Source organism: Monopterus albus, unplaced genomic scaffold (assembly GCF_001952655.1).
Source record: "Monopterus albus unplaced genomic scaffold, M_albus_1.0 scaffold114.1, whole genome shotgun sequence".
Lineage (NCBI taxonomy): Eukaryota > Metazoa > Chordata > Actinopteri > Synbranchiformes > Synbranchidae > Monopterus > Monopterus albus.
The window spans coordinates 1,026,395-1,039,898 of NW_018127994.1; the positions used below are offsets into that span (position 1 = coordinate 1,026,395).

Below are 13,504 nucleotides of genomic sequence, written 5' to 3' on the forward strand. Positions count from 1 at the left end.
CTCTTTCGCCGGTGCAGCCGTGTTTCTTTTTTTTTTTTTTATGAAATATGGGCTCGTAGTCACTATATGCTTGTAGTAGCACATCCATTTCTGTCGGGGAAAAACGCAGACCTATTTTGGCTTGGTCCTGTTGCCATGGTGACTCGTAATGTCTTCACTCCATTGTTCAGGGCTTTTTATAGTCGCGTGGCACGCGCCTAACTCTGAGTCAAACAACTCAGAGTTGATTAAACCAACTCTTTTCAGCTGTTCTGAAACCGAAGACTCCAAGTTTTCCAACTCTGAGTAAGTCAACTCAGAGTCCAGGTTTGAACTCTGAGTTTGTTAAACCACCTTCTTGAAATAGGCCCCAGGTCTCTCAGAGAAGCGAGCTTACACAGGAAGGCAGACAAGGCATTGTCAAGCGGTGCTTGACAATGCCTTGTAGTTACTGTTACAAAAATAGGGTGTGTGTTGAAGGGCTGACGGCGCAGTGAGAGGACAGGCATGGCGCAGTGAGAGGACAGGCATAGCACAGCTTCTCCTGAAATGTGATTAGAAACCCCCTTAAGTAGACATAAGACAACTAAAATATGGCCTACAGTAACCATCAGTAAACATGAAATGAAATCAGCAGCAAGTTGGACTCTTCTTCTTGTGTCGTTCTCTAAGACAGGAAATGTAACCCAAGCCTTCTGGGTATTATTGGGCTAAACAGTACCAGTGCTACAGGACAGGACCATTTGGTTCAGTGGTGGGATGCCCAGGGGATTGTCGGATTGATCCTTTTCCTTATGTGTGTCCTCTACTCCAGGTAATTTATCTGTGCAGTTATCATGTGAAAAAAGTCACGGATTAGTAAACAGCTGAATTTCCAAAATGATTCTCATAAAAACTATTCTCTCACTTTTCCTCTGTATCTATCAGTATCCGTAATTCATCCAATGCCCAGGTGAACAAGCTGATTCTGACCACTGACGAGTCAGCTCTGATCGAGGACGGGCCTCAGACTGACAGTTCTGAGGAGGGCAATGGTCTCAACAGAGCTGTGGACAATGAGAAGGATGGCGTCACCTACTCCTATTCTTTCTTCCACTTCATGCTGTTCCTGGCGTCACTCTATATCATGATGACGCTCACCAATTGGTACAGGTAGGCTTCACACTGCAGAGGCATTACAGTACATCACAGTACAACATACACTAAGATGTGATTTAGTTAAAGGATTTTATTTTCAACTACGATTTTGGCTTTCAACAATTATGAAAACAATAATCGAGACAAAATGATAACTGTGCTGCACTCCATTTCACAATGATGCTCTCATTTTTTGTTGTGCCATATATCCAGCACACTCCTTCAGCATGTTGTGCTCACATTGGGAGAAGTGAAACATTACTCCAACACCTACTGTATGTGCGATAAAACCTCCATGAGCATAAACTTGCAGAGAAGTGATAGTTTCAGCTTTGCCTGCAGTCTGTCATCCACCGCCAGTTTGTGTTAATGTAGCAAGCTTGTTAAGATAATAGCTAATTGTTATAACAAATTAAAGTGAAAGATGAGTGTATGTGGCCTTACTGTTAAGCCAAAGGGAGAGTGAGGGATGTGGCTGTGTCGTGGTGAGCCCAGCAGATTATTCAGGTTATGACAGTCAGTATTGTTAACCAGAAGTAACAACGTTTTATTTGTAAAATAATATAGAGTAGTGAGTAATTTCATCTGAATTGTCAGTCACAGTTAGATAGATGAAATACTTTAAATATGATTCAGATGAAAAACAAAGTTCAAGAAAACCCACTATTAAGGTTTTTTTTTTTTAAGTTCAATAAATCCGTGGTGTTTCCAAAGTCAGTGTGTAATTGTCTTAAATAAGCGTGATCTCAGTATTGATCAAAATAATCATGATTATGATTTTTCCCATAATCGTGCAGCCCTAATGAGTATTTAGAGCAGCAGGGCAACATACGGTCGTAAGAAAAAGTAATGGCACTGTTTGAAGTTTTCTGCATAAATTGGTCATGAAATGTGATCTAATCTTCAACAAAGGCAACAAACCTGATATTTATAAGCTGATAAAACACAACCAGTCCAGATCTTTCATGTCTTTATTGAACACACCCATTAAACATACAAAGTTATGGAAAAAGTAATGGCAACATGAGGCTTCTGGATTCAGGTGTAATATGCCTATTCCAAGAGCATTTTCTCTTTGTGAATTGTATCTAGTATATTAACTAATAAGGGTTAGAGTGGGTTAATACTGTGTTCGTCTGAGCTGCCACACACAATTGAACTTTTCCCTTATTGAATTCTGTGAACCTGCAACCTAAATCTAAATATAGATATTGTGTGTATTTTCAAGACAAACTGTGACATGAAACAGTGGTTATCTGTTTATTAGGTGTGCCACACCTAAACTAATGCAGTCTAAAACAGGACTCCTGCAATAAATCCTCCTTCCTAAAAATGATAATGTTCGGGTTTTGTTCAAACGTTTTAACAAAAAATCTGTTGATTCACCTCTGTGATCGTTTTGAATTGTATAGTTTATAAGGCGTTTCTATTTTTTGTCTCCCCCATTGATATCAATGAGACTAGGCTAAATAGCAGAAACAGCTCTCTGTATAATGCAGTACAGTTGAACAACAGCAGAAACTCCAGCCTCCAGAGTGATCATACAGTTGAATCAACACCTCTCTGAAACAGTTTGAACACAAACCGAATATGATCACTTTCATGAAGGAGGATTTATTTCTGTTTATGTGATGCGCCAGGTTGAGTGCCCATCTCTGTTTGAGGTGCTTCTTTGTTGCTTGGTCTCTCTGCAGCCCTGACTCCAACTATGAGGCAATGACCAGCAAGTGGCCATCAGTGTGGGTGAAGATCTCCTCCAGCTGGCTCTGCATCGCCCTCTATGTGTGGACACTGGCGGCGCCACTCGTCCTGGTCAACAGAGACTTTGACTGAGACGTATGCTGTTCCACTGCTCATACACACATTCATGCTTTGCTTCACCTGTGTTTTGTTTCAGCAGTCAGTAAAACAGTAGGTAGCTAACTCTGCTCCAGTTACACCTGGAGCTGCACTCAGACTGGCTGGATTGTTTCAGATTTACTACATTTGATGGCTGTGGTTTATCTGTACAAACTTTTGCAGCTTCCTCACAGCAGGGGCCAACAAGGATGATTAACTGTGTTATGTCCCAGCTCTGATTGCAGCCTGGTCTACTCTGGTGTAACGTTGTTGTGAATCCTCAGCAGCTTGTTGTAGTGGTTCCTCATGCAGTTGCAGTTGTAAATAAATCCTATGTATTTCTAGTGGACAATTTTGTTTTCTTTCTATAATGAAAGAACTGCATGCTTTTCCTTTAACACTTGATGTGACATTAGCTGTATGTGAAGCTTTTCCAGGGATGATCATTAATCAGTGAGCCCCTTGTGGGAAGCAACAGTTCATCTCTAGTATTACATATGGAAATGCTGTTTCATGTAAAATAAGGGAGAAATGTCTTCGATTGTGCTGCTGTCAGAAGGATTTGAGTTGTGTATGAGCGGCACCCCAGCTGTGGCACCAAGAGAGCAACATCTTATGTTCCACTAAATACTACCATCACCAGGTATGGGCAGTGCTGTGTAACAGTCTGTGTGTGTGTGTGTGTGGTATAGTTATGTGCTATCATTTGTGAAAGCTCTGTCAGCTGTGTGTTCACTCTGCAGCTTGCACACTTCTCAGCACACACATAACAAAGACCTTACTGTTTTTGTTTCTGGTTTGCATTGAAGTTTGACTTTAATTGTAAAAATATTAATTGATTGAAAACATGTAGATAATTAATTTTGGTAGTGTTTAGCACTGGAATGTAGACCTGTTGTGGCTATACATTGGACTCTTTCAAATGTTCTTTTATTCTAATATGATTTTTCTCTTAACATGTTAGAGTATTGTAACTAATAAAACTGAGGACAAGAAGCCAGGTGTGTTTTGTTTCTTGCCTTTGTGTAGCTTATATGAAATCTACAGTTTGACCGTTGTATGTTCTCACAGAAAAGGTAGTCTAGATGTCCCTCTCTCCTGTCCCCTTTGCAGAAAAGCAGGTGTCTTTTATACAGGTAACAAGTTCAAACAGGTGCAATGAAGACAGGCAATGAGTGGAGGATAGGATGGCTTCTTAAAGACAAACTAACAGGTCTGTGAGAGCCAGAATTCTTGCTGGTTGGTAGGTGATCAAATACTTATTTCATGGAATAAAATTGAAATAAATTGTTTAAAAATCCAACAATGTCATTTACTGGAATTTTTTTTGTAAAACTGATAGAGACATACCCCAAGCGACTTACAGCTGTAATCGCAGCAAAAGGTGGCGCTACAAAGTATTAACTTAAGGGGGCTGAATAATTTTGCACGCCCAATTTTTCAGTTTTTTATTTGTTAAAAAAGTTTGAAATATCCAATAAATTTCGTTCCACTTCATGATTGTGTCCCACTTGTTGTTGATTCTTCACAAAAAATTACAGTTTTATATCTTTATGTTTGAAGCCTGAAATGTGGCAAAAGGTCGCAAAGTTCAAGGGGGCCGAATACTTTCGCAAGGCACTGTATATGCACAAACCGCCGTCCCATGCAACCTTGTCGAAACCTCTTGCCACCCCATGTAAAATGTTTCTGATTCACCACTGGACTTGAATGCATAATATTCATGCTGAATCTAACATGTCAGGCTTTCTTCATATCTGCTGATTGTTATCAGCCCTAAAACCAGCTTTCAGGCACACCATTGCTAACAACCAGTATGGTGTGGTGGAGTCTATAGCTGTTAATCCTGGGATACACTTGTCTATCAACACCACTTTTAAGGAGGTGATAGGAGATGTGTGAATCAAGTTTGGGTTGTGTGGATTGTGTATTGGCATTTTTCTGATATGGGACACACTTACCTACTATAGGATTGTGAACATGCACTTCAGTGTCCAAGTGCAAGGCTTGGTGCTGGGAAGGACCACAGACCGCATAATGACATGACAGCTCCCAGAAGTGTCGATCACCCCCTTGTAGCTGGTTGCAGTATAGGTCATAAAACCTGCCCCTTCCATTAGTGGATGAGACATGAGCCAAACAAAAAACTCAAAGTACAAATCAAATACATTTTTCCCAGTAGTAATTTCTGTTATTTTAGGTAGATATTGATTTGTGTACAAGTAGTCATTTGTCTGGTAAGTTTGTTTTAATAAGTTATTTGATTATATAAAACTGTGTATTTTAAATGATTTGACAGCTTTGATTGGTGGTCTGATGGCAGCCACCGTATTCATGAAATTTTGGCCTCACTTTTTCAAAACAGGGAAGTGGTGCTGTCATCCATCTTTATATACAGTCTATGAGAAGGACTCAACGTCACTTTGAGGAGCAACTCTCAGCTGATCACATCTGCTCAGAGAAGACATAACAATCCAAGATCCGGGACCTGTATCACAAGGCTGAACTTAGTCTGGCTCTCTCTAGGTTATCTGGCTTCACTGAGCCTAACACTGGTCGTCTTGTTTCTCGTCTTTTTTTTTTTTTTGCCAGTGGGTGGACTTCACTAACCTTCAGCCATCCTACCAATGGATGTATGCACTTTAAGACATGAAAACTGCTAGTTTATGATGGCTAATGTTATTATATTTTAGAAAGATAATGCTTTGCAGATGAGGTCAGTTTGCAGTCTTCTCTGTTTGCACCACAGATAGGTGAAAGACACATCTGTCATGTCACATAAGACTGTCACTTAATATATCATTTGATATCTGTTGCCAGAAGAAGTAGTGAAGGCACGGTTGCTGTGATGTGCAGCAGCAATGAGTGAATGTGACACAGAAGCTCCTATTTTGGAGGGTTTGATGCTCATCGACCCCGGGAAATAGGCCTGGTGTGAACTGTCATGCCAATGCATTGCTGGCATGTGTGGTCTTGCATAGGAAACTATGGAATATTTTGACAGGCATATCCCCCTGACAGATGTTAATGAGAATGCTGATGCCTTTAAAGCATCTGAGTGAGAATATTGCAAATTAAGGGAAGTTCTTGATTTAGTTTTAGGCCACAGTGGTTGCCGTTGCAGGCTAACTTTAAATGTTCAGCTTGCTCTTCCTGTAGAGACTGGCAAAATCGAGTGTCCAGTTTAAATGCCAACATATCCATTAAACAGAATTACATTCTGACAAAGATACTTTATTATACTATAAGTAACAACATTGTAAGCAAATTGTTGACAGCAACTCCAATACACTATGACAAACAGGATACAAAAGTTAGTGAAAAGAGGAAAATCATGAAAATGGCTACAGAACCAACCCAAACAACCACAGAGCTTTATCTTCAGTCCATTCAAAAACTGGCATTTCTCCTCTAGAATAATACGAAAATATACTGCTTCCAACCTGAAGTTTCAACAGAGTTTGAACTAAAATATGAACCGGCAAGTAACACTTTAGGCTAAATAATGATTTTAGGCATCACGCACAATTTCTTCGTTTAATCAACAATATTGTGTTTCTCATCAGTGTAGTGGTGGGCACAGTGGGTATTAAGAACCAGACAAGATTTTAGAAGGCTCCCGTTGCATTTAGGTGGTAAGGCCATATTCAGGCAGAGCATGTTTTACAGGTTGCAGTCACTGTATCACTGTAGACAGACTGGAAAACAAATTTGGCAACTCTGGCCTGGCCCTCATGTGGTTAAATTCATACTTATCTGAGAGAAAGTGTGTTTTAATTAGAAAAAAAAAATACAATATCAGTATTTTCCAATGTGAAATGCAGAGTACCTCAGGGCTCTCAAATCTGGGGACACAGCAGCATACAGACATGTTAGGAGAAACCTGACTCAGGGCATTAGAGAGGCAAAGAGACACTAGAGACAGAAACATAATGGCTACTTCATGGATAATAAAGACACAAGGCGCTTGTGGACATGAGAGAGAGCACCTCCAAGTTTGAGGTCATGGCACTCTGCCCGAAAATGATGGACTGCTCCTTCTGGGTTGGGGGTAAGTTGCTAGCATCATCCCATGCAAAGCTGTGGGGCTAGACAACTTCCTTGGGCGCATTTTGAAAGACTGTGCAGAACAGCTGCAAGATGTTTTTGCGGACACTTTTAACACCTCTCTCAGCCAGGAAGTTTATTCCTACATGCTTCAAAAGTGCCACCACCATTTTTGTGCATAAGAAGTCAAACCCAGCCTGAATGAATGACTTCCACCCTGTGGCTCTTAAACCCATAGTAATGAAATGCTTCAAGCAGCTTTTCATGAAGCACATCAAGGCCTGCAAACTTATATTCTCTATAGTTTACATACAGAGCCAACCGGTCCACAGAGGATGCTATCTTGACCACACTGCACCTGACACTGTCACACCTGGAGAGGGAGAACACCAATGCCAGGCTTCTCTTCATCAACTTCAGCTGGTGGTCAATACCATAATTCCACAGCAGCTGGGGGAGAAGGTGAGGTTTCTGGATGTGGATTCTGCCACCTGTAACTGGGTTCTTCCTGACACCGAGGCAGCAGACAGTTAGGGTTAGCAGCCACAGATCAGGAACAATCTCAGTGAGCACCGGTTCACCCCAAGGCTGTGTCCTGAGCCCCCTGTTTACTCTGCTTACTCATGACTCCACTGCCAGATTCAACCCTGACTACATCATTAAGTTTGTGATATGACAGTGGTGGGTCTCGTTATAAACAACAATGAATCTGCTGATAGACAGGAGGTAGAGCAATTTTCTGAGTGTTGTAGATCCCACAACCTCTTTCTGAATGTGGGAAAAGCCAAGGAGTTGGTGATTGAGTTTAGAATGGATAGCGGGCATCATTATCACGTGCCACTGACCATCAATGGCATCACTGTGGAGAAGGGCAGCGTTGTGAAGTTCTTGGGTGTGCACCTGGCGGACAACATGACCTTCACCACCAACACCTCGGCCATTATGAAGAAAGCTCAACAGCAACTCCACCTGCCCCGCAGACTCAAAAAGGCAGGCCTCCCTATCATACACGTCACCACCTTCTATAAGGGCACCACTGAAAGCATCCTCATCTGTGGCCTCACTTCCTGTCTTGGTAATAGCAGGGCATCTGAATGCCACCAACTTCACTGGATAGTGAAAACAGCCAGTAGGATCACTGGTTCCTCGCTTCCCTTTCTGGAGGAAATGTTTCATCAGCAGAGCTACCAAGATCATTAGAGACCCTCATAATCCATGTTGCTGTCTGTTTTCCCTTCTGCCTTCAGGTAGGAAGTACAGAAGCATAGGTACCAGATCCAGCAGGATGCTGAACGGCTTTTTTCCACAAGTTCAGAATCATCAATGGACTGTGCCCTCTCCGACTTTCCCACAACACACCCACAGTTCCTCCAAGTCCACTGACACTTGAAACCAAATAGCTGAATTGTTAATGGGTATAACCGCACTCTACAAACATTGGACTGTTCGGTTAGACTGCACTTTACAAAATAAATTGACGCTGTTCTGCACTCCAACACTACGATGCGCTGCTATTCTGTTACACATGGTATGTTTTTCTATGTATATTTTTTTGCTATAGTTATTTATTGTTATTGTTTTTATCATACTGGGAGAAACACCATTTCATTTTTATGTACACACATACATAGAGATGAAAAAGAAAGAAATGTTGAATCTTGAATCTGTTCTTGGCCCTCTGCTCTTCTCTTTTTATATTTCACCTTTTGGCCAAATTATACACAGTCATGGAATTTATCTCCACTGCTATGCTGATGATACTCAGCTATACAGTATGTGTCTATAAAAGCAAATAATTGATGCTGCTAGATGACACAAGCATCTAGCAAGCAAGATGCTTGTCTCATTCAGACTAGATTGCTACATGATTACTTTGTTCTCAGGCCTGCCACATACTTGTACTAAAAGTCTTCAAATGGTTTAGAATGCTGTAGAATTTTAACTAAATCCAGAAAAGTTGACCAAATTACAGCAAGCAATTCAAACTGTGTGTGTGTTGCTCTCTTCTCTCCTCCTTGTCTTCTCTGTCACTCAAGCTTTCTGACCTGGACCATCAGCCATATTGGGACCTCTCTTTCCTGTGGCTGTGGATGCCTGTTCAGATTTCAGGATCTGGATCCTTGTACTTCAGGAGTCCTGGCCTCATTTTTGTCCTTATCCCCATCATTTATTACTTTGCTGTTCATTTGCTTGTTCCCTTTGTCCTGTCTATTCCCTCTAATGTGTGCTGGTTGCTTTCCCCTGTATGTGTGAATGATGTGTTTGAGTTGTCCCTATTTGTATGGTTGTGCAATCTATCCTCCTACCAGACCTGTGTCTGGAGGAGAGGTCATGTGGGTCAGGTCTATTGGAAGCAACAGTGTTATTCATATACGTATGTTACAATACATGTAACATGGTGTCATCCTGATTGTCCAAACGACTGCAAATCTATTACACTACCAGTCAAAGGTTTGAACACACTTTCCCATGTAATACAATGGAAAAAAATGTCAAAAATATTGACTGGTAGTGTATGTTTACTGTAAATCAATTTTGTTGATTTATTCTGTAAATACAACATCTACTGCATGTCTGTCCATCCTAGAAGAGGCATCGCTCCTCTGTTGTGTTCCTGAGGTTTCTACATCTATTCTTCTTCCCAGCTGACAAAACAGCAAAACTGTATCCAGTTTTGTTAGTTTGTTTTGATATGGGTAATGTTGAATAAAAAACGTCTGACAGACAGCAACATGTAAAAACTCCAACTCATGTCACTGTCATGAGTATAAAATGTCATGAGTATAAAACTGTAATTTGATCAAAAGTCATAAATTCTGCCCAATAAATTCTCATTTCCAGCTATTCTTTGTCATGGTTAGATATACACATCCTATGAAAACAGTTGTACAGTATGTCTTCTGTGCCTCTGGAGGAGTTTTGTCAAGGCCACAAAATAACATCAAAGTGACATCACCACAATTAAAAAAGACCAATTAAAAAGCCTGCACTGAAGGTGTGGAATTTTTAGGATATGTGTTTTTACTAGGCAGTGGTGCTCTCATAGAGGTTCTTAGTTGGAGAGAACACTGGTATTGGGAGCATTTTTTTCCTTTCTGTATTTCCATTGCAATTTTTTCTTTAAACAATCTTTAAATTAACATGGAATTCTCTTGGATTATGTAATGATCCTATACATTTACATCTGCCAGTTTTAATTATGTCAAGTTTGTGCTGTCATTTAAGCACAAAATATGGGTCTAAACACTACATTACCCATGAGCGTTGCCACTATTGACATGGAAAAGAAGCCAATCAGAGGCATGTATTAGAACATTTGTCAAAGGTGTGTCATAAACAGTTGAGAATAAACAGCATCACAGATGCTGAATTCATCCACAATTGACTCATAATTTAAAAGTGATCTGATTTAAGTTTGAATATGTTTCCAGCTTTCTCCACAGCATAATCTTTAACTCTCTCTAGCGTTAGACTAAAATCACTATACAGCAACAACAACAACAACAATAATAATAATAATAATACACTGTAGTGTCTTAGTTTGGCACAAGCTATAATTCTTGCTTGTGCATTCTGAAAGATGGGTAATATAATGTGTAAAAAATGTGACTACAGCTGGATCACCTTTTCCCAGTGTAAGAAGAATCAAATCGAACAAACCTATCTGTAAATACCATCTAATAACAAATACTCAGCACCCATCTTTGAATGTCTTTTAAGCGTTTGTAGATTTTCTATGCAGGTGTAACCTGGATAAAAATACTATGTATTATAGTTAGAAAGTTTGTTTGCTTTTGAGCAATAGTTACTATAAATAAGTTGATTTCATAGATAAATATGGTTAAAAACTTTATGGTGATTTATTTCATGTTATTTCGAAGGTTCAAGGAAGTGTTGTGTGTAAAATATTATTATTGGTCATCCATTGGTAAAGGTAGTGACACCCAGGGAAAGAAGGGAAAAAAAGGAAGCGGGGAAAGGGCGTAACTTGGTGAAAGAAGGAGAGATGGGGAAAAATAATGTATAATGTATATAATGTAGAGAGGTTTATTACAGATTTCAGATTCGTCAGTTATAGTTACTGTGAGTTAATTGAACTCAGGGCCCTTACCTTATAGGTGGGTTACACAGGAAGAACCAACACAGGGTAGGAGCCATTATTACAGAAATGCAGAGGTCCTGATTCTCCCAGTGCCCTACCCCACCACCTGACCAGACACTAAAATAGTCTTGAAGTTTATTATTATTATTATTATTATTATTATGTTTTTCATATTAATTTCCTAAATGCTGTTTTAAACCATTTGTCATACTGTCACAATAATATTCTGGAGAATAAGTATGGAATGCATTTTAGGTGTAAAAATTATCAAATGCATTACATACCAGCCTACAAAATATCCAACATGTGACAAAGTACAGAGCAGAAAACACTTCAGTAACTTTAGTTGGTAGTAACTTGGCAACAAAGTGTACTAAATTTGTTAAATTGTGTGAAAGATTGTAATCCCCACACCAGCCACTACTGCATACTGTATGTATTCACTGACTCCACTTTGTTTATTACTGACTGTCCTTGAATTTGAGCAGGTGGATTTAGAAACATTGTAAACTTCAATCAGAAATGAAATTAATACAACTTAGCAAAGCATATGCACAGGTATTATGTGCAAACATTCTTGAAAGATATAAAAGAAAGCAGGAGATTAAATGATTACAATACCATCTATTTACATAGGGTAATTTATAAATACTACTGTCTATTCACAGTCTTTGATCACAGTGAAATCAACAGTTTTTACTTGGTTTGTAATTTGATTTCATTACATTATGGTTATTCATTTATCGGGTACATATTTGGATAAAAGAATTAGTCTTAACTTGGACACTGATCAGGTGGAGATTCTGTCCCTCCACACAGGCCATAAAATGAAAATCTGTACCTTACTGGGTGATCATGCAGCTACCCTGCTCAGTCAGCACTGTTTCTTTGTATACAAATGAGGGCTGATCCACAAGGCTGACTCCTCCCCAGATGAATTTAGGCTACACGTACAGGTTGCTCATCTCCTAACTCAGTGCCCAGGTTGGTGAAGGTGACGGAGGGCTCCAGGACTCCAGGGCTGAGTTGGGGTGGGTTTGTAGCTGGCTGGCTACCCGTGTTCCTGAATTGCTTGTACACTCGTGGATCCTGGGCCACATAGGTAGATGAGGAGGAGTAAAGGATCAGGCCCAAGATAATGACAAAGAAAGATAGCAGATAGAGCCCCGAGAACTGTAACAGACAGACAGACAGACAAACAGACAAACTTAAAGCTAGCATCTGCATTAAGCACTGCTAGGTCACCTACCTCATAAATATTAATCAGTGTGTAAAGATCAATGACCTGGTGTAACATAGTGTCTCTGGACTGTCTGCTCATTGTTTCCTGTTCTTTGGCTCTCCAGTCTTTTTAGTTATCTGCATGAGGTCTCTAGGTCCTCTGTTCTTGATCCCTTAGATCCCTTATACTTAAAGCCTGTTCCTGTGCTACCAGGATCAGAGCCTCTGTGCTGTCTTTCAGTCCAAATTTGTCCAGCCACTGGTAGAATTTTTCGATATCAGCCACTTCTTGTATTTGACGGTGGTACATACTGTGCAGTTTTGTCCTTCCATGAGGGTTCCTGCTCTTCCTTCCCTAGTTCCTCTGGTTTCTGCTGCCTGAGATATTCACTAAACACGTCATCACTCGGGTCCATCTTCCTGATGTATTCATGGATCGTTGTCGTTTCATCCTGTTTAGTGGCTCTGACACTCACTAATCCTCGGCCTCCTTCCTTTCGTTTAGTGTAGAGTCTCAGGATGCTGGACTTGGGGTGAAACCCACTGTGTATTGTAAGGAGCTTCCTTGTCTTGATGTCAGTGGCCTCTATCTCCTCCTTTGGCCAGCTTATTATGCCAGCGGGGTACCTGATGACCGGCAAGGCGTAGGTATTAATCGCCTGGACTTTGTTCTTTCCATTCAGTTGACTTCTCAGGACTTGTCTTACTCTCTGCAGGTACTTGTTAGTTGTCGTTTTCCTTGCAGCCTCTTCATGGTTCCCATTTGCCTGCAGGATCCCAAAGTACTTGTAGCTGTCCTCAACATCTGCTATGTTGCTTTCTGGTAGTACAATCCCCTCAGTTCTGACTACCTTCCCTCTCCTTGTTACCATTCGACCACACTTATCCAGTCCGAATGACATTCCGAGGAAAAGAAACAAGTAATATATATACATACATACAGTGGTGTGAAAAAGTGTTTGCCCCCTTACTGATTTCTTATCTTTTTGCATGTTTGTCACACTGTAATGTTTCAGATCGTCAAACAAATTTATATATTAGTCAAAGATAACACAAGTAAACACATCATGCAGTTTTTAAATGAAGGTTTTTATTATTAAGGGAAAACAAAATCCAAAACTATAGAGCCCTGTGTGAACAAGTGTTTGCCCCCCTGTCAAAACACTGGTTTATCGCACC

At 40.3% G+C, this 13,504-nt stretch overlaps 2 protein-coding genes across 3 annotated transcripts in view; one reads left to right on the plus strand and one right to left on the minus strand.

Annotated features, from left to right (window-relative positions):
- Positions 1–3,951, plus strand: part of serinc1 (serine incorporator 1) — a 15,350-nt gene extending 11,399 nt beyond the window's left edge. Inside the window, exons 8-10 of the mRNA XM_020611504.1 lie at positions 652–793; positions 907–1,131; positions 2,811–3,951. Of these exons, the coding sequence (XP_020467160.1) occupies positions 652–793; positions 907–1,131; positions 2,811–2,949 (506 nt within the window). The 3' untranslated portion in view covers positions 2,950–3,951. The remainder of the gene's footprint in view (positions 1–651; positions 794–906; positions 1,132–2,810) is intronic.
- Positions 3,952–6,185: 2,234 nt separating this feature from the next.
- The window catches only part of slc35f1 (solute carrier family 35 member F1), a 20,099-nt gene continuing 12,780 nt past the window's right edge, over positions 6,186–13,504 (minus strand). The window contains exon 8 of one of the 2 annotated variants that reach the window (XM_020611508.1): positions 6,186–12,193. In XM_020611508.1, the coding sequence (XP_020467164.1) occupies positions 12,044–12,193 (150 nt within the window). In that variant the 3' untranslated portion in view covers positions 6,186–12,043. Of the gene's footprint in view, positions 12,278–13,504 lie in introns of both variants that reach the window. The other variant, XM_020611507.1, reaches the window with a different exon arrangement.